This window comes from Phyllopteryx taeniolatus, chromosome 18, assembly GCF_024500385.1.
Source record: "Phyllopteryx taeniolatus isolate TA_2022b chromosome 18, UOR_Ptae_1.2, whole genome shotgun sequence".
Lineage (NCBI taxonomy): Eukaryota > Metazoa > Chordata > Actinopteri > Syngnathiformes > Syngnathidae > Phyllopteryx > Phyllopteryx taeniolatus.
The window spans coordinates 850,001-871,494 of record NC_084519.1 but is presented as its reverse complement, the minus strand read 5'-3'; the positions used below and the strand labels follow the sequence as shown (position 1 = coordinate 871,494).

Sequence of the window (21,494 nt, the reverse complement as noted above, 5' to 3'; positions counted from 1 at the left end):
GCAGAGGCTAAGTAGAACGATTTCTGGACAGCTTCGAGGACATTCTGGTCCCCCTTCTAGTGGCTCAGGAGGGAGAAGCACTGGGCCATCTCTACTGTGTACAGCCAATGGGGCATTACTAACCTCGACTCAGGATGTTGCGAGTTGGTGGACCAAAATTTCCTCAAAGCTGTTTGGAAAACTCTGCATCGCTCTGTTGCGGTAAAGAAGGAGCTGGATCGATATTCCCACACTCACCTATCAGAAAGCTTTAGGTCATAGCTGGGGAGAGGGAAAATAAACTTTATTCTGCCACTAATAAGGAGTTGTTGTTGTTCTCTTGTTGCAGGAAGGACTTTGAGGAGCTTTTTGATGTCATCATCACAAATGCCCTCAAACCTGGTTTCTTCTCCTTAAAACCGCAGCAGAGGTCCTTCAAGAACCTTGGTGAGCACTTATTTATGCTCTTAAGAAAACTCCCAAAGCAAAGATTGTCACACATGTATAAAATGAAATCAACCACTAATGCAATGTAAAATGTTAATAGCTCGTTTAGAACTGTTTTAATCATAAGGCAATCTATGGCAGCTCAAAAGTCAGCAGTTAGCTAGCGAGCACCAGAATCCAAGTCTACATGTTCACCCAGTGCTCGTTCTTGTCAAACAGAACAAATAGGACCCAAATGTGTAATGCCAGTCACACAACATCTAAATCATAGTATTTTCTCACAAAAAGCCAGTTTACAAAACTGCTCCTGCTAAGAGTCCTAACAAGCCAATCGAAATGCTAACTAAGAAGTATGAAGCCTTCCGAAACCTGAGGGACCTTAGCCGCTCTGCGAAAGCACATGCGCAAACTTAATTGCCCAGCAGTTCATTTTGGACGCTACGGGAGGAGTAAATGCAAGTAGATGAATTGAGGACGCGCAATGTGAGTTCTCATTATTGCGCAGGCCGATTTTGTATCTAAATTGCAGGCAAAATGAGCGGCAGCGGGCAAAACCTTTCCACTTGTGTCAACATTTTTGAAATGCCAACAAAAATTACGGCGACGCATTGTCTATTAAGCAGTACAATTTTGGATCTTCTGCTTGATCTAAAGGCTAACTTGGAGCCAGTCACAAGGAGCAGTCATGCCAGCCGGTATTTCCGTGGTTTTCAGTGTGTACTGTCCCAGGTTTCAAACACGTCACGCAGGATGGGCACATACAGTGGGCACGGAAAGTATTCAGACCCCCTTAAATTTTTCACTCTTTGTTATATTGCAGCCATTTGCTAAAATCATTTGTTCATTTTTTCCCCCTCAATGTACACACAGCACCCCATATTGACAGAAAAAAACAGAATTGTTGAAATTTTTGCAGATTTATGATGATGATTATTATTATTATTATTATCATCCATTTTCTGAGCCGCTTATCCTCACGCGGGTCGCGGGAGTGAGTGCTGGAGCCTATCCCAGCTATCATCGGGCAGGAGGCGGGGTACACCCTGAATTGGTTGCCAGCCAATCGCAGGGCACACATAAACAACCAACCATCCGCACTCACATTCACACCTACGGGCAATTTAGAGTTGTCAATGAACCTACCATGCATGTTTTTGGGATGTGGGAGGAAACCGGAAAACCCACGCAGGCACGGGGAGAACATGCAAACTCCACACAGGTGGGGCCGGGATTGAACCCTGGTCCTCAGAACTGCGAGGCTGACGCTCTAACCAGTCGTCCACTATTATTATTATTATTATTATTATTATTATTATTATTATTCAGACCCTTTGCTGTGACACTCATATATTTAACTGGGGTGCTGTCCATTTCCTCTGATCATCCTTGAAATGGTTCCACACCTTCATTGGAGTCCAGCTGTGTTTGATTATACTGATTGGACTTGATTAGGAAAGCCACACACCTGTCTATAGAAGACCTCACGGCTCACAGTGCATGTCTGCGCAGATGAGAATCATGAGGTCAAAGGAACTGCCTGAAGAGCTCAGAGACAGAATTTTGGCAAGGCACAGATCTGGCCAAGGTTACAAAAAAAAATTCTGCTTCACTTAAGGTTCCTAAGAGCACAGTGGCCTCCATAATCCTTAAATGGAAGACGTTTGGGACGACCAGAACCCTTCCTAGAGCTGGCCATCCGGCCAAACTGAGCAATCGGGGGAGAAGAGCCTTGGTGAGAGAGGTAAAGCAGAACCCAAAGATCACTTTGGCTGAGCTCCAGAGATGCAGTCGGGAGATGGGGGAAAGTTCTAGAAAGTCAACCATCACTGCAGCCCTCCACCAGTCGGGGCTTAATGGCAGAGTGGTCCGACGGAAGCCTCTCCTCAGTGCAAGACACACGAAAGCCCGCATGGAGTTTGCAAAAAAATAAAATAAAAAACACCTGAAGATGGTGAGAAATACGATTCTCTGGTCTGATGAGACCAATATAGAAATTGTTGGCCTTAATTCTAAGTGGCATGTGTGGAGAAAACCAGGCACTGGTCATCACCTGTCCAATACAGTCCCAACAGTGAAGCGTGGTTGTGGCAGCATCACGGTGTGGGAGTGTTTTGCAGCTGCAGGGACAGGGAGACTGGTTGCAATCGAAGGAAAGATGAATGCGGCCAAGTAGAGGTATATCCTGGACGAAAACCTTCTCCAGTGTGCTCAGAACCTCAGACTGGGCCGAAGGTTCACCTTCAAACAAGACAATGACCCGAAGCACACAGCTAAAATATCGAAGGAGTGGCTTCAGAACAACTCCGTGACTGTTCTTGAATGGCCCAACCAGAGCCCTGACTTAAACCCAATTGAGCATCTCTGGAGAGACCTGATAATGGCTGCCCACCAACAGTCACCATTCAACCTGACAGAACTGGAGAGGATCTTCAAGGAGGAATGGCAGAGGATCCCCAAATCCAGGTGTGAAAAACCTGTTGCATCATTCCGCAAATGGCTGTGTGATATTTCAGTTTTAATTTTTTAATAAAACTTTTAACAATTGCGTTTTTTTTTTTCCCGTCAATATCGGGGTGCTCTGTGTACATTAATGTGGGGAAAAAATACTTAAATGATTTTAGCAAATGACTGCAATATACAAAAGAGTGAAAAATGTCAGGGGTTTGAATAATTTCCGGACCCACTGTATAAGGCTAGGCTCCTCATTCCTGTTCTTTATCATTTCCTCAGACCTCACAACTCACAAAAGTGAACTCATCGTGTGTGTGTGTGTGTGTTTACGTGCGTTGTGCAACCATCCTTCCTTCCATTTGTGTCAGCAACGCCCGTCTAACTCAACCTCTGATTGGTTTACAATGAAACTTGACTCTACCTCAGCCAATCGCCATCACTTGTGGCTCTCTCCTGATCCCTCACAAAGACGAACAGGATTAAAAACCAAAAACTGCCTCTCGGTTAAGGGATCTAGCTGGTGTAATAGAATAAAATAGATGTAATGATCCAATAATGAAAGTAACGCGCCGCATAATTTGGCAGTAAGGGGAACGGCGTAAACATGACTGGAAAGTAATGAATTAAAGTAACCAAAACGCAGTCTGTCTGGCAAATTGGCAAATAAAAACAAATCTGATTCTGATCTGTGCAGTCAAAAGTGAATTTTAATAGTATAATTTGTAATGGAATTTATTCATTTGGTCAAGTCAATAAAAGATTTGATACGCAATGAAAATTCTAATTCTATATTTTCACATTTCAGTTTTATCATTTCAGATCCAGTTTGCTGAATTCAATTTCAAGTTAGCTGTGACAGACATCCGGGACTTTAGGAATAGCAATCGCTCGCACATGCGCAGATGTGCTCTTCGGCCGATCAGCGCTTTCTTATTTGAGGATGTGAGGTGTAGACTCTCCGGAAAGTCAAATCTTCTAGCCAGTGACAGTACTTTAACCTTTATACCACCTTTCGTGAACCTCTTTGGAATGCGTCATATGGTCAGAAAAAGATAAACGGGGCCTTCCTTTCGAACAAAGGACTGTATTGTAGGAAGTTAGGGACAACCACAGATATGAAAGGGTTGCTACGCCAGTGCAACGAAGCAGCCCGGCGAACCAACGTGCCTATATAGCGGCCATGTTGGGGAGGTTGACGTTACCATAGAAGGCAATGCACGGACACTGAAATGAAGTCGTAACTTGCTTTTTCCTCAATCAATTTGCATGAGGTTTACTGTTTTGTCAAAGGCAACGTTTATGCTACCAAGAAACAACATTTCTAAAAAAGCAAAAAAGAATATATTTAAATGTATTTTTTGTCAATGCCTGGATCATATTATGTTGGGAAAAAAAAAAAAAACATGTTCCTAACTTCCGACAATACACTGTCCTTTCCTATGTTCAAAAAGAAGCACCTTTTTATTTATTTCTGACCACATGACACATTCCACAATGGTTGAGGAAAGGTGGTATGAAGGTTAAAATACAGTCGCTGGTTAGAAGATTTGACTTTCCGGAGAGGCCCGATGTCACGTGCTCAAAAACGTCTGTCACAGCTAATTTGAAATTGAATTTGTCGAACTGAATCTGAAATGATAAAACTGAACGGGACAATATATAATTTGCATTTTTATTGCTGATCAAGTCATCTTTTATTGATTTCAGTTCCAAGCTAATAAATTCAATTTCAAATTATATTATTCGGATTCAGTTTATAAATGAAATGTTTGAAATTAAACAATAAAAATTCAAATTCAGTTATGAAATGCAATTATTCAAGTTTAGCAAATCAGAATCATCTTTATTTGCCAAGTATGTCCAAAAAACACACAAGGAATTTGTCTCCGGTAGTTGGAGCCACTCTAGTACAACAGACAGTCAATTTACAGAACACTTTGGAGACATAAAGACATTGACAAAAAAAAAACAGTCGCTGAGCAGTTAATTTTTTTTCTTTGATAATTGTGCAAAAACATGCAGAGTCCTCTAGCACTTAGAGCAGTTGGAATGACGAATATTGCAATAGTCCGGTGCAAGGACCATTGTGCAAAGGGCGCTGAGACTTCAAGGAGTGTATGCGGTTTAAAGTGACGAGTAGCGCGATAATCTGGGACAATGTCGATTGTGCAAATGTTGCAGATACTCCTCAGTCAGTGTGCAAATGGAGCAGATGCTACTCTGGCATGAGTGGCCAGTATTGGTCAACAACAGATATGCAAATAGTGCAGCGTGGCGAGACTGCTACAGTGAGTGCACAAGTAAAGTGTAATTGGCCCCACAGAAATGTGACATCGAACTCAAGTCAAAAAATTGCCAGCATGTTGTAATGGAATTGTAGGTTAGCTGTTTAAGAAGTTGATTTCAAGAGGGAAGAAGCTGTTGGAATGTCTGCTACTTCTAGTTTGCATTGATCGGTAGCACCGGCCTGAGGGAAGGAGCCGTAAGAGCCGGTGACCGGGATGAGGAGGGTCCGAGAGGATTTTGCACACTCTTGTCTTAGTTCTGGCAGCGTGCATGTCCTCAAGGGTGGGTAGGGGGGTACCGACAATCATTTCAACAGTTTTCATTGTCCGTTGCAGTCGGACTTCGTCCTTTTTTGTAGCAGCACCAAACCAGACTGTGATGGAAGAACACAGGACCGATTCGATGACCGCTGTGTAGAACTGCCTCAGCAGCTCCCGTGGCAGGCCGTGCTTTCTCAGAAGCCGCAGGAAGTACATCCTCTGCTGGGCCTTTTTGAGGACGGAGTTGATGTTGATCGAAATTATTTTTGGGCACAGACAGTCCAGACAGTCCGTTACTTCCGATATCGGTTAAATTGGGGTCGGTTAAGTCAAGGTTTCACTGTGTATATATTTTCCCTGCTTCAAAATAGAGGAACTGTACATTCACTTTTTCTCTTGCTTTCTCTCTCTCTCACACACACAGATAAACATTCGCTAACAAGCTGCCTGCAAAAACTTTATGTCCTTGGACTAGTTAGTTAGTTCATTAGCTCGTTGAGGGGAACATTGGTCTTCCATCAGTGGCCATTGTATTTATTGTATTGTTTATTGTTTTTATATTTGGATGTTTTTTTTTTTATCGTAGTGAATGATGTGGAGAGTGAGGATCTGCCATCACTGGACAAACCTGGTTGGTACTCCCAAGGCAACTGGATGCACCTCCACGAACTGCTTAAGACCATGACAGGAATACCAGAGCCCAAGGTATTCACACCACCTCGCATATAACAAAATCCAGCTGTTGCACATGAGGGTGTAGCACCCCATACTCATTTTTAGGTTAACGTCAGTTTTTTTGCAGTAAGCAAAGAGGTTTTCAAAATGACTCTGGTGGTGATGAGGAAGATTGAGAACACAAATACAGACCCACCCTTTCTCAATGTGCCGGCTCAGCAATTCCGTACAACAGTTGACTAACATGCATGTGATATGGTGTTCATTCACTAATAAGTTCCATAGACACGCTATACAGTGGGTACGGAAAGTATTGAGACACCCTTCAAATTTTCACTCTTATATTGTTATATTGGAGCCATTTGCTAAAATCATTTAAGTTCATTTTTTTCCTCATTAATGTACACAGAGGGAGTATTTCAAACTCCCCTGTTGCACAGCAAAACTGTCCCAGCACGAAAGGCATACAGATCCACCATTCTGCTTGGCCATGCAGCTGAACAGGACAGGTTGGGGAAAAAAATAAAAGACAGAGCTGAGAACTATCGGCTGGAAGCTGAGAAAGGAAGAGTATTGTGCAGTTTTTTGTGAAGAGGTGAGACAGGCTCTCGTGGGCTGGAGGAGCTTCCAGAACACAGGACCACTACAGCCAAGGTGATCAGAGAGACAGGCAGCAGTGTACTTGGTGTCTCTTCTGGTAGCAAAGGGGTGAAGGAGACTTGGTGGTGGAACCAGGAAGTTCAGGAAAGCATACAAGCAAAAACCAAGATGGCACTGACCCCCATGGTCACCTCTGTAACACCAGACTTTCTTTCACCAATTTTCACAAATCCGCAGTTTTTTCTCTGAGTTACTTACCGGCAGAGCGGCTGTGGTCTGTGGAGCATGGCGGAAGCGAAGACGACACCACAGAGGGAAGCGTGCCGCAGTGCAATTTAAGCTCTGACAGCGAGGATTCCGCATGCCGCTCCTGTCGATTCACCTCGCAAATCTATGCTCTCTACCCAACAAAATGGACAATCTTCATCTTTTTACAAAGACCAGTTAAGACTTCGGACGTTCCGCCGCCCTGTGCTTCACAGAGACATGGCTTTGTGAATGCATCATGCTTCCCGGCTTCCAACTTCACTGGGTGGACCGCAACACAGAGCTATCGGGGAAAACAGAAGGTGGAGGAATATGCTTCTATATCAACGAAAAATGCCGATGTCACAGAGCTCAAGAGCCCGGACTTGAAGTAGCTGTTTTTGAACTGTAAGTCGTTCTACTCGCCGTGCAAGTTTGCTTCATTCATTCTCGCCGGTGTTTACATCCCCCCCAGGCTAATCCGAACGCCGCAAGTAAATGAACTGGAAAAAAGCATCCAGATTCACCCCTCAATATTCTTTAGAACTTGAACAAAGCAAAGCACAACAACGAACTCCCTAAATACGAGCAGCGCATTGACTGTCCCACCACGGAAAACAGCATTCTCGACCACTGCAATACCACGCTGAAGGACTTGTACCATGGTATTCCGTGTGCAGCTTTGGGCTCATCCAATCACTGTTTAATTCACTTAATACCAACATATAGGCACAAACTTAAATGTGCAAAGCCTGTGGTGAAAACAGTGAAGAAGTGGACCAATGAAGCAAAACTGGAACTTCAAGAATGTTTAGAGAAGAAAGAAACAAATTGATCGAGTTTTCCCTTGCCCGGACGCGGGTCACGGGGGGGCCCCCATCTACAGCTAGGCCTGGAGGTGGGGCTCGAAGGCGAGCGCATGGTGGCCCGGCCTGCACCCATGGGGCCAGGCCAGGCACAGCCCGAAAGGGTAATGTGGGTCCCCCTTCCCATGACCCCCGGCTCGGTGCCTGTAGCCTCCCTCCGCCTTCAGGTTGAGGGAAGGGTCCTGACTGTTGTTTGTGCCTATGCACCGAACAGCAGTTCAGAGTAACCACTCTTTTTGGAGTCCTTGGAGGGGGTGCTGGAGAGCACTCCCGCTGGGGACTCCATCGTTCTGGTGGGCGACTTCAATGCTCACGTGGGCAATGACAGTGAGACCTGGAAGGGCTTGATTGGGAGGAATGCCCCCCCACCCTCCATCCCCCGTTCAGAACTCGAGCGGTGTTCTGTTATTGTACTTCTGTGCTCATCACGGATTGTCCATAACGAACACCATGTTCAAGAATAAGGGTGTCCACACGTGCACTTGGCACCAGGACACCCTAGGTCGCAGTTCGATGATAGACTTTGTGGTCGTGTCATCGGACTTACGGCCGCATGTCTTGGACACTCGGGTAAAGAGAGGGGCAGAGCTGTCAACTGATCACCACCTGGTGGTGAGTTGGCTCCGATGGTGGGGGAAGATGCCGGTCCAACGTGGCAGGCCCAAACGTATTGTGAGGGTCTGCTGGGAACGTCTGGCAGAATCCCCTGTCAGAAGGAGTTTCAACTCCCACCTCCGACAGAACTTTGCTCATGTTCCGGGGGAGGCTAGGGACATCGAGTCCAAGTGGACCGTGTTCCGCGCCTCCATTGCTGAGGCGGCCGACCGGAGCTGTGGCCGTAAGGTGGTCGGTGCCTGTCGTGGCGGCAATCCCCGAACGCGTTGGTGGACACCAACGGTGAGGGATGCCGTCAAGTTGAAGAAGGAGACCTATCAGGCCTTTTTGGCCTGTTGTACTCCTGTGGCAGCTGATGGATACCGGCTGGCCAAGCGGAATGCGGCTTTGTTGGTCGATGAAGCAAAAACTCGGGCATGGGAGGAGTTCGGCGAGGCCATGGAGAAAGACTTCCGGACGGCTTCGATGAAATTCTGGTCCACCATCCGGCGTCTCAGGAGGGGGAAGCAGTGCACCATCAACACTGTGTATAGTGCGGATGGGGCACTGCTGACCTCGACTCGGGACGTAGTGAGCCGGTGGGGAGGATACTTCGAAGACCTCCTCTATTCCACCGACACGCCTTCCCATATGGGAGCAGAGTCTGGGTTCTCTGAGGCGGGGTCTCCTATCTCTGGGGTTGAGGTCACCGAGGTGGTTAAAAAGCTTCTCTGTGGCAGGGCCCCGGGGGTGGATGAGATTCGCCCTGAGTTCCTCAAGGCTCTGGATGTTGTGGGGCTGTCCTGGTTGACACGTCTCTGCAACATCGCGTGGACATCGGGGACAGTGCCTCTGGATTGGCAGACTGGGGTGGTGGTTGTCAGGTTCAAACAACCCAGAACATTTAATAAACAACAAACAAGGAAGGAAGACAAGAGACTGGTTCTTTTTACTTGTGAGGAGAACGGACAGAGGTGTACGCAGTTACAACCTCCTACCGCTCTGCCTACACTCTGCCGAGCCCTCTCTTTTTATTTACTTAGGGTGGTTCCTAGTTACACAGACGTTGCTGCAGCTATCTTGAGATAAGGGCACACACAGCAGCAACGTGAAACAATCACAGATACGATTCATTGTGCAGAGGATAATGCAGATGTGTTCTTCTTCGGCACTGATAGTTTCAACCTTCGACCGCAAAATGTTCCAGCCGCTATCTTGTGATAAGGGCACAGTTCTCTTCACAGACAACTTCAACGTACATGATACAATCAACATTATACTGCTGAATAAATGCTTTGCAATATGAGTCGAGTAAACATGAGATAACTTCCATCCATTTCCTACCGCTTATCCGGGTCGGGTCGGGGGGTCAGTAGCTTTAGCAGGGACGCCCAGACTTCCCTCTCCCCAGCCACTTCATCCAGCTCTTCCGGGGGGATCCCGAGGCGTTCCCAGGCCAGCCGAAGGACGTAGTCTCTCCAGCGTGTCCTGGGTCGTCCCCGGGGTCTCCTCCCGGTGGGACGTGCCCGGAACACCTCACCAGGGAGGCGTCCGGGAGGCATCCGAATCAGACGCCCCAGCCACCTCATCTGGCTCTTCTCGATGTGGAGGAGCAGCGGCTCTACTCTGAGATCCTCCCGGATGACCGAGCTTCTCACCCTATCTCTAAGGGAGAGCCCGGACACCCTGCGGAGGAAACTCATTTCGGCCGCTTGTATCCGGGATCTTGTTTTTTAGGTGAGGGTAGGAACGTAGATCGACCGGTAAATTGAGAGCTTCGCCTTTCGGCTTAGCTCCTTCTTTACCACAACGGACAAATACAAAGTCCGCATCACTGCAGACGCTGCACCGATCCGCCTGTCGATCTCCCGTTCCATTCTTCCCTCACTCGTGAACAAAACCCCAAGATTTTGAACAGAATCGGTGACAAACGGCAGCCTTGGCGGAGTCCAACCCTCACCGGAAACGAATCAGACTTACTGCCGGATATGCGGTCGTACAGGGACCAAACAGCCCGTATCTAGGGGGTTCGGTGCCCCATACACCCCCCACAGGACCCTCCGAGGGACACGGTCGAACGCCTTCTCTAAGTCCACAAAACACATGTAGACTGGTTGGGCGAACTCCCATGCACCCTCGAGGACCCTGCCGAGGGTGTAGAGCTGGTTCACTGTTCACAAATGAGGGAAGAATGGAACGGGAGATCGACAGGCGGATCGGTGCAGCGTCCGCAGTGAGCAAAGCCGAAAGGCGAAGCTCTCGATTTACCGGTCGATCTACGTTCCTACCCTCACCTATGGTCACGAGCTGTGGTTCGTGACCGAAAGAACAAGATCCCGGATACAAGCAGCTGAAAAGAGTTCCCTCCGCAGGGTGTCCGGGCTCTCCCTTAGAGATAGGGTGAGAAGCTCGGTCATCCGGGAGGATCTCAGAGTGGAGCCACTGCTCCTCCACTTTGAGAGGAGCCAGATGAGGTGGCTCGGGCGTCTGATTTGGATGCCTCCCGGACGCCTCCCTGGTGAGGTGTTCTGGGGACGTCCCACCGGGAGGAGACCCCGGGGATGACCCAGGACACGCTGGAGAGACTACGTCTTTCGGCTGGCCTGGGAGTGCCTCGGGAGCTGGATGAAGTGGCTGGGGTGAGGGAAGTCTGGGTGTCCCTGCTAAAGCTACTGCCCCCGCGACCCGACCTCGGTGCGATCATATGCCCTTTTTTTGTATAGCCTTAGCACACCCCGAATCACACCCACTTAAACTTTCTATGAGCAGTTGAAAGAAAGCCAGATGTCCTCTCACATTATCTTTTTTACTGACCCTGTAGGTTGTGTATTTTGGAGATAGCATGAGGTCGGACATGTTCCCTGCCAGCAGCTTTGGAAAGTGGGAAACTGTGATGATTGTGGAGGAAATGGAGGGGGAAGGTGTGCCCAAGAGTGATGCAGCAAAGTCAAACGAGGCCCAAGTGGAGCCACAGGAGAAGAAGGGAAAGTTTGAGGTAAGGTCAAACTATTCACATTTTCCACCCTCCATCCTCAAACTCTCTTAATCGCTTCTTTTCGTGCCATGCCTGCCATATAACCAGTGCTTAAGTCAATACATATTGATTGTCTTGCTGCATTTGATTTTGCATGCTCAGTGTAAATTTTTGTGGAAAAGTACTGCACAAGTGTATCAGAATGACTCCATTTCATCTTGTCCATTGACAGAAAAAAAACAGAATTGTTGAAATTGGTGCAGATTTATTGAAAACAAAAAACTGAAATATTACTCAGCCGTAAGTATTCAGACCCTTTGCCTAGTATTTAGTAGAAGCACCCTTTTGAGCTAATACAGCTGTGAGTCTTTTGCGGAACGATGCAACAAGTTTTTCACACATGGATTTGGAGATCATCTGCCATTCCTCCTTGCAGATCCTCTCCAGTTCTGTCAAGTTGGATGGTGAACGTTGGTGGGCAGCCGTTTTCAGGTCTTTCCAGAGATGCTCAATTGGGTTTAACCCTTCCACGAGGACTTATCCCGTCTTTATAGTCAATCGAAGCACAAATTTCGAATAGTCATGGTTGACTTTAATGCCAGCTTTGGCCTTAACTCTGGGGTGAAATCAATTGGATCCTACGAAATGGGATCAAGAGACGAAAGAGGAGAACGCTTAATAGAATCTGCCGAACAAGAAGGCTTATACTTTATCAATTCGTTCTTTAACAAGAAATGGAACAGAAAGTGGACATGGATAACCCCCATGATGCATTCCCACGTCCACCTTAAATTCGTCTGTCACACCGACAGCACACCTCACCGATGTCCTCCTGATGTCCATCATAAATGTCCTGTATTATTCGAACATACTTCTCTGCCACTCCAGACTTCCGCATGCAGTACCACAGTTCCTCTCTGGGTACTCTGTCTTAGGCTTTCTCTAGATCTACAAAGACACAATGTAGCTCCTTCTGACCTTCTCTGTACTTTTCCATCAACATCCTCAAGGCAAATAATGCATCTGTGGTACTCTTTCTAGGCATAAAACCATACTGTTGCTCGCAAATACTCCCTTCTGTCCTGAGTCTAGCCTCCACTACTCTTTCCCATAACTTCATTGTGTGGCTCATCAACTTTATTCCTCTATAGTTCCCACAGGTCTGCACATCACCTTTGTTCTTAAAAATGGGCACCAGTACACTTTTCCTCCATTCCTCAGGCATCTTCTCACGCACTCGAATTCTATTGAACAAGCTGGTCAAAAACTCCACAGCCACCTCTCCTAGATGCTTCCATACCTCTTCTCCTCTCCCTTCTCTCTCATTTTCCTCATTCATCAACTCCTCGAAGTATTTTTTCCATCTATCTAGCACACTACTTGCACCAGTCAACATATTTCCATCTCTATCCTTAATCACCCTAAACTGCTGCACATTCTTCCCATCTCTATCCCTCTGTCTGGCCAGCCTGTATAGATCAGTTTCTCCTTCTTTAGTGTCCAACCTGGCATACATGCCATCATATGCCTCTTGTTTGGCCTTTGCCACCTCTACCTTTGCCCTGTGTCACATCTCAATGTATTCCTTTCGCCTCTCCTCGGTCCTCTCAGTGTCCCACTTCTTCTTAGCTAACCTTTTTCCTTGTATGATTTCCTGTACTGTGAGGTTCCACCACCAAGTCTCCTTCTCTCCTTTCCTGCCAGAAGATACACCAAGTACTCTCCTGCCTGCCTCTCTGATCACCTTGGCTGTAGTGGTCCAGTCTTCTGGAAGCTCCTCCCGTCCACCGAGAGCCTGTCTCACCTCTTCCCGAAAAGCTGCACAACACTCGTCCTGTCTCAGCTTCCACCACATGGTTCTCTTCTCTGCCTTTGTCGTCCTAATCTTCCTCCCCACCACCAGAGTCATCTTACACACCACCATCTTATGCTGTCTAGCCACACTCTCCCCTACCACTACCTTACAGTTGGTAACCTCCTTCAGATTACATCGTCTGCACAAAATGTAATCCACCTGCGTGCTTCGACCTCTGCTCTTATAGGTCACCCTATGTTCGTGCCTCTTCTGGAAAAAAGTGTTCACTACAGCCATTTGCATCCTTGTTGCAAAGTCTACCACCATCTGTCCCTCCAAGTTCCTTTCCTGGATGCCGTACTTACCCATCACTTCTTCATCACCCCTACTACCTTCACCAACATGTCCATTACAATCTGCACCAATCACGACTCTCTCTCTGTCTGGGATGCTCAGAACTACTTCGTCTAGCTCCTTCCAGAATTCCTCTTTCACCTCTAGGTCACATCCTACCTGTGGGGCATAGCCCCCAATCACATTATTCATAACACCCTCAATTTCAAATTTCAGCCTCATCACTCGATCTGATACTCTTTTCACCTCCAAGACATTCTTAGCCAACTCTTCTTTTAAAATAACCCCGACTCCATTTCTCTTCCCATCTACACCATGGTAAAATGATTTAAACCCTGCCCCTAAACTTCGAGCCTTACTGCCTTTCCACCTGGTCTCCTGGACACACAATATATCAACCTTTCTCCTAATCATCATGTCAACCAACTCCCGAGATTTTCCTGTCATAGTCCCAACATTCAAAGTCCCCACATTCAGTTCTAGGCTCTGTTTTCCTCTTCTCTTTCTGCTGAAGAACCCGCTTTCCACCTCTTCTTCTTCTTCTTTGTCTTCGACCCACAGTAGCTGAATTTCCAACGGCGCCCCGCAGGTTGACGGCGCCGGTGGCGGACGTTGTTAACCCGGGCCACGACCGATCCGGTATGGAATTCTTTGGATGAACGCTCATATTTGTTTGGCAAGGTTTTAAGCCGGATGCCCTTCCTGACGCAACCCTCTGCATTTATCCGGGCTTGGGACCGGCCTACAGTTTGCACTGACTTGTGCCCCCCATAGGGCTGCATTAGAAACTTGTAAAGAGCACGCTTACCAAATTAAACTTAATTCAAGAAAGAAGCAACAAGTTTCAAATACGTTTGGCTCATCACTTTAAAACTCTGGAAGACACAGATCTGTCAACACACAACGACAAAATTGTAAACGGGATTGTTCAAACTGCACACAAAGTAGCGCCATCAACGAGACACGACAACATCCAGAATATCTAAAGCTACTCTCAATGAAAAAGCGACAAGAAATGAAGAAAAGGGGCAGCAATATCAACAAAATTGAATATGTTCAATTGTGCAAGACGATTCGGAACAAGATATTGAGGACTTACAGCGTTCGGCTTGTTCAGAAAACGCTTGAAGCGGGACATGGAATAAAAAACGTAAAACCTGCATTAATTCGCCACAAGAAAATAATTTTTGGTTTGAAAATGGAAGATGGAGCAATATGTCACAGCCGCCAAGAAATCGCACAAGTTAAAGAATTTTATACAAACCTATACAGTGACCCTCACCGAATGATTACTAGAAAGCTAGAAGCAGACCCACTTCCATGTAGCCTGAATGAAGAGGTTGAAAATGCTATTAGTTCACTTACGGCCGGAAAAGCTTGTGGTCTGGATGAAATTTCTGTTGAAATGCTTAAAGAAGGAGGGAACGAATTTAAGATTATTGTAAAAGTATTTCAACGTTGCTTGGACTTGCAAGAAGTACCGGCGACATGGAAAGATGCAGAAATTATTTTGCTACATAAATCAGGTGATAAAATGGACCTAAGAAATTATCGTCCAGTAAGCCTGCTCTCAACGATTTATCAAGTCTTTGCAAAGATATTGGACAAACGAATTGGAACCAAACTCAGTGAAGCACAGCAGATAGAACAAGTGGGTTTTCGTAGCGGTTTTAACACTATGGACCCCATACAGACAGTTCAACAAATAATCGAACGACACGAGTACGAAATGCCTCTATGTGTAGCCTTCATCGACTATGAAAAAGCGTTTGACTCAGTCACCACCACTTCGATACTGCAGGCGGTAGTAAATCAAGGGTTAGAGCCGACCTATAGCAACATTCTACAACCAATTTACAACGATTCTTCAGGTTCAATACAAATTGATGATGAAAGAGTGCGAATAAGTCGAGGAAAAGGGGTCAGGCAAGGCGACACACTGCCTCCGAGGCTACTTAGAGCTTGCCTTGAAGAAATATTTAAAAAGCTCAATTGGGAAAAAGGACTAAAAATTAACGCCGCTTATTTGAGCCATCTTTGTTTGGCAGACGACATTTTATTCTCCTACGATGCTGAACAACTCAAGCTTCGTATTCAGGAATAAGAGTTAGAAAGCCGTCGCTCAGGTCTGAAAATGAATAAAAGCAAAACGAAGGTCATGGTCAATCGTTACTGTCCACAAAAAGATATCGAAATGGAGGACTATGTCCAAGACGCCGTCGACAACTACATCTATTTAGGCCAACTTGTAACATCCATCCATCCAACCATTTTCTGTACCGCTTTATCCTCACAAGGGTCGCGGGCGAGCTGGAGCCTATCCCAGCTATCTTCGGGCGAGAGGCGGGGTACACCCTGAACTGGTCGCCAGCCAATCGCAGGGCACATATCAACAAACAACCATTCGCGCACACATTCACACCTACGGACAAGTTAGTCTTCAATCAACCTACCACAACATGTTTTTGGGATGTGGGAGGAAACCGGAGTACCCTAAGAAAACCCAAGCAGGCACAAGGAGATGCAGTTCAGTTTTTCTTTTTTAACAAATCTGCAAAAAATTCAACAATTCCTTTTTCTGTCAATATGGGATGCTGTGTGTTCATTAATGAGGAAAAAAATGAACTTAAAAGATTTTGCTGCAATATAAGAGTGACAAATCTAAGGGGGTCTGAACACTTTCCGTGCACACACACGCTCCCAATTCTGGGGGTTCTCTTGTTAGTCTGGAAGTGAACCGTGAAATGAATTGTTAAAAGTTATAGTTGGTAATATTGTTTGCTTGTTAACTGTCTCAACAGGAACGCATGAAGTCACCCTCCACTTTGTCGAACCAGTGGGGTTCCTACTTTGTCGATGTACATAGAAGTGGTGGAGAGGACGAGGAGAGCCAGAAACTGACCTGGTGCTGCCACTGCATTCACAAATACAGCACCATGGCCATCCCTAGTGTTGAGCACATAGCAAGTATGTCACACCAAGAAAAAGCTGATCGAGATCTGTGGTGGTAACTGAAAAGTAGCCATTTTCCAAACTTTAGTTACATTTTCAAAACTTTCATTGAATTGACCACAATCTGTTTCAGGTCATTGGTTGTCAAACTATTTTTTTCCGATCATAATTGATATATTCCTTGAGTACTGTTGAGATCATCCATCCATCCATTTTCTGTACCGCTTATCCTAACTAGGGTTGTGGGCGTGCTGGAGCCTATCCCAGCAATCTTCGGGCGAGAGCCAGGGTACACAACCTGAACTGGTCGCCAGCCAATCGCAGGGCACATATCAACAAAAAAAACCTTATTAACTGTACAGGTCACATTTCATTCTTAGCAACAAGTGTTAAACTATGTTTACAAGTGAAAATTAATATAAATGTGTTTAAACATTCTTTGAAAATGTAAAATGTTTGTTGTGACTGCGCTTCACGCATTTCCAGTTGAAACCAGACCTTTACCTACACTTTATAAAAAGACGAGCTTTTTTTCTCTGTCTGACATAAAATCAGACTCAACTTTTACTGTTTTTAACCAATTAGGATGACCAGAAATAATTGTATTTGCTGAATGCCAGATGACTGCGAGAAGGTTTTTTTTAGACAATTTTTTATGACTTTCTTCAAAGTAAGAAGTTAACATACATTTGATTCATTTTGGTACCATTCCTTTTAAACCGTCTGGGTTGTCCATCCATCCATCCATTTTCTACCGCTCATTCGAGGTCGGGTCGCGGGGGCAGTAGCTTTAGCGGGGACGCCCAGACTTCCCTCTCCCCAGCCACTTCATCCATCTCTTCCGGGGGGATCCCGAGGCGTTCCCAGGCCAGCCAAGGATGTAGTCTCTCCAGCATGTCCTGGGTCGTACCCGGGGTCTCCTCCCAGTGGGACGTGGAACACCTCACCAGGGAGGCATCCGGGAGGCATTCGAATCAGATGCCCCAGCCACCTCATCTGGGTCCTCTCGATGTGGAGGAGCAGCGGCTCTACTCTGAGATCCTCCCGGATGACGGAGCTTCTCACCCTATCTCTTAGGGAGAGCCACCCTGCGGAGGAAACTCGATTCAGCCGCTTGTATCCGGGTTCTTGTTTTTGCGGTCACGACCCACAGCTCGTGACCATAGGTGAGGGTAGGAACGTAGATCGACCGGTAAATCGAGAGCTTCGCCTTTTGGCTTAGCTCCTTCTTTACCACAACGGACCGATACAAACTCCGCATCACTGCCACCCTTTTCCGACTGAGGACCATGGTCTCAGATTTGGAGGTGCTGATTCTCATCCAAGCCGCTGCGAACTGCTCCAGTGAGAGTTGGAGGTCACGGCTTGATGAAGCCAACAGAACCACATCATCTGCAAAAAGCAGGGATGCAATACTGAGGCCACCAAACCGGACCCCCGCTACGCCTCGGCTGCACCTAGAAATTCTGTCTATAAAAGTTATGAACAGACTCGGTGACAAAGGGCAGCCTTGACGGAGTCCAACCCTCACCGGAAACGAGTCCGACTTACTGCAGGATATGCGGACCAAACTCTGACTCCGGTCGTACAGGGACCGAACAGCCCGTATAAGGGGGTTCGGTACCCCATACTCCCGAAGCACCCCCCACAGGATCCCCCGAGGGACATGTTGAACACCTTCTCCAAGTCCACAAAACACATGTAGACTGGTTGGGCGAACTCCCATGCCCCCTTGAGGACCCTGCCGAGGGTGTAGAAGTGGTCCACTGTTCCACGGCCAGGACGAAAACCACACTGCTCCTCCTGAATCTGAGATTCAACTTCACAACGGAGCCTCCTCTCCAGCACCCCTGAATAGACCTTACCAGGGAGGCTGAGGAGTGTGATCCTCCTGTAGTTGGAACACACCTTCCGGTCCCCCTTTTTAAAAAAGGGGGACCACCACCCCAGTCTGCCAATCCACATGTCCACGCGATGTTGCAGAGGCGTGTCAACCAGGACAGCCCCACAACATCCAGAGCCTTGAGGAACTCCGGGCGAATCTCATCCACGCCCGGGGCCTTGCAACCGAGGAGCTTTTTAACAACTGTGGTGATTTTTGCTCAGAGCAACTCTTGCCTTTCCTTTCTCATGTTCCTAGTTCAAATACATCCGCCGACGTGTCTCTAATGACCTCAAATGTTGTTAATAAACCTACGTAGCAGAAGCTACCAATGTCATCATCGTCTGGGTTTTCTCAAACTGTTTAAAGCCATGGTAATCTTACTGCATGTAAACTTCAGATTTTTAAGAAAGTCATGAAAAAGATCATTCTCTTAATTTTCCTAGTCCTAATTGACCTAAAACAGGAAAAGTTTACCCGTTCATGTCACACCGTGAGGAAAAAAAAGTGTATGTCTCTTGTAATATTGTGTTTGTAAACGTGGTTTCAATTGTAGGTTTTAATATGAACTGTCACAATTCCCAGTGACACAATAGTTGACTCCGCTGGCTGGACTTCGAATGGTAGCCAATGGTAACAACACTTTTAGTTATACATTTGACCTCCGCCATTCAAGGTGCATAGGGACCAGGTTGTACCGCGAATGGTGACAGTCCACAGATAATTGACACCCAATATAACTGCAGTGAATACAAATCTTGAATAAGTGGGGATAAACTGCCCATAAGTGTTTTCGGAATTGGTTCCCCCAGTTAAAAAAAAACAAAAAAAAGGGAAAAAAAGAGAAAATCTGCAAATAGGTGAAACCGTGAGTGCCGAACCGCAAGTATGTGGGGGGGGGGGGGGGGGGGGGTGTCCACTGTATTTATTAAGACAGTCATTATGACTTGACAGAAGTAGATGCAAGCGCAAGGCTCGCTGAACGTTCGTCAATTTGGCAAACCTGTGCCAAGCTGGGCGTTTCGGCATCGTGAGGTTCTGCTCTAGTAGATGTGCCCGGCGGCGTGATCGTTTGGTGGCAGAAAGTTGGTGAACACTTACGCCTGCCTGCTGAGACCACGTCTAACTCGAACGACTGGGGGTGGGGATAGATTCATACATATTGAACTTGCCAGCGGTTATCACTGGCTCATTCGGTATTTCATAAGGGTACGCGCTCACGTTGTCTGTTGCCACGCCGTCCAAGAGCAGTGAAAACGCACGGATCACTGCGATTATGCATGGTCTCCTTCCGCACAGAGACGTCTCCATGCCAGACTGTCATTGCCACATTTCTAAAGGGAATGAGAAGAGCCGCTTTGATTGGACAGGATCGAAGTCTGCCGTGTTCACGGCCACAGCAGTGCAGATGTCCCTGGGGCGCATTGATCCACGAAGTTACAAACACACCTCCGCGCAGAGTTCCGCCACAGGCCGCACCAGATTTATGCCAGTCACCAAAATAGATCCCTGTGTATTATTGTGACACTCCATTACGAATAGGGGGCTTTTTTCTGGGATAGCACGGTAACAGGTCAGCGTGAGGCCCTTTTAGTAAATCGGTTACAGTACTTCATCCGCAATCTCAACAGAATCATCCTTGCTGTGTGATGTGATTCCAAATGTTTCTATGAAATATTTACTGTTGCTGTTTGACAGCAGTGGCTTGAAAGCTGTAGGTAGCCTGCATATGTGCTGAGTAACCTTTGAAAACTCTTCTTCTTCATAGATCTCCCTCTGGATTATAAATTTCCCAGGTTTTCTCCTGATAAACCATGCACAGCCGGATACTTCCCGAAGCCCCCAGATTCTTTGCTAAACAGATGCAAAAGTCTGACCTGAAGAGAAAATATACTAAAGACTCATCCTTTCTTTATCCCTCTGCTTCATGAATTGTCTGTTTCTCCACTTGCACCGGTAGTTTAACCCAAAAGCTCTTGTGGAGCACAAATTCCCCCCATTACTGAATCATTCAGAAAACATGTTGAATTTGATGTAAGATAAAGTATCTAGTGTCTGTAATCAGGCCTGTCTTTGTAGTGGACATTGTTTTGTAGTTCAGTATACATGTGAGAATACAACATAGCGTGAGCGTCTGTCCGAGTACACTTGTACCTTGAATTTATTTCCTTGACAACAATCGTAACTCCAATCACGCTCAAATCATCTTTCCATTTTGAAATAAATGGAAATGCCATTAATGCGATCCAGCCGGCAATAACGGAGCATAAAGAATAATATGCCTCTGAGTATTGATGAATTAATTGTCTGTCTGCACGCTGCACCATTTGTGCTCAAATATCGGTTATGTAAAGGTTTATAGGTGCTGCAACATTGATGCTAGTTTCGATAGCCCGTCTACGGCGTTTTGCACTGTGCATTAGTATCAAAGCAAACAATTGGCGACGCATTGGCTCATTTCTCGAAAAAGCTCGTACGTTGGGTCACTTGTAAGTCGAGGTACCGCTGTATGTGTGTCTATTGACAAAGTGTAATTAGTTGTGGAAAATGTTGTCATGTATTTAAAATGTCAAATGAAAATACATCGAGAAGTGATTACCTCAATGAAGTGTTCGCTGACACACAACCCAGGCTGTTTGCGGGTGTTATGTGTGCCATCGCTGTTATTTTTAAGTGTGCTTAGAATTAATGTTTTGGTGTATTTTTGTACCTTTCAGAGTAAGGTGTAAGGTGTGTTGCTTATGGCAGTTTTGTGGAAAATGTCAATCTTGAGGTCATAGTGTTATTAAAAGAATGTACGATGTTGTTTCAATAAAAGACAATGAATGTGGAAAAAACATGCTAGGTTACTGTATCCCACCACTATTGTTATTATTATTACTACTATTATTGGAAAGGCATCTGTCATATCCTGTTTTGTTTGCTTGTTTCCTGTGCGGAATTTTTCCTTTGTGTTGCAGTCCCTGGGTGCTGGTGGGTGGGCGGAGTCTCCCGTGATGCAGGTGCTTGTGATTTGTCATCAGCAGTGTATTTAAGCATGGGAGACGCAGGAGGAAAATGCTGAGAAATTGTACGTTGCTTGTTGCCATTGCATGGCCACTTTTGTTATACTCGTGTATTCCAACTTTCATTC

The 21,494-nt window shown here is 46.2% G+C and overlaps 1 protein-coding gene across 1 annotated transcript in view; it reads left to right on the top strand.

The window, feature by feature from the left end:
• nt5dc1 (5'-nucleotidase domain containing 1) overlaps nucleotides 1–21,494 on the top strand; it is a 28,669-nt gene that overhangs the window by 6,549 nt on the left and 626 nt on the right. Inside the window, exons 8-12 of the mRNA XM_061754267.1 lie at nucleotides 329–426; nucleotides 6,010–6,128; nucleotides 11,226–11,399; nucleotides 16,329–16,494; nucleotides 20,130–21,494. The exon at nucleotides 20,130–21,494 is cut by the window's right edge and continues 626 nt beyond it. Coding sequence (XP_061610251.1) covers nucleotides 329–426; nucleotides 6,010–6,128; nucleotides 11,226–11,399; nucleotides 16,329–16,494; nucleotides 20,130–20,242 — 670 coding nt within the window. The 3' untranslated portion in view covers nucleotides 20,243–21,494. The remainder of the gene's footprint in view (nucleotides 1–328; nucleotides 427–6,009; nucleotides 6,129–11,225; nucleotides 11,400–16,328; nucleotides 16,495–20,129) is intronic.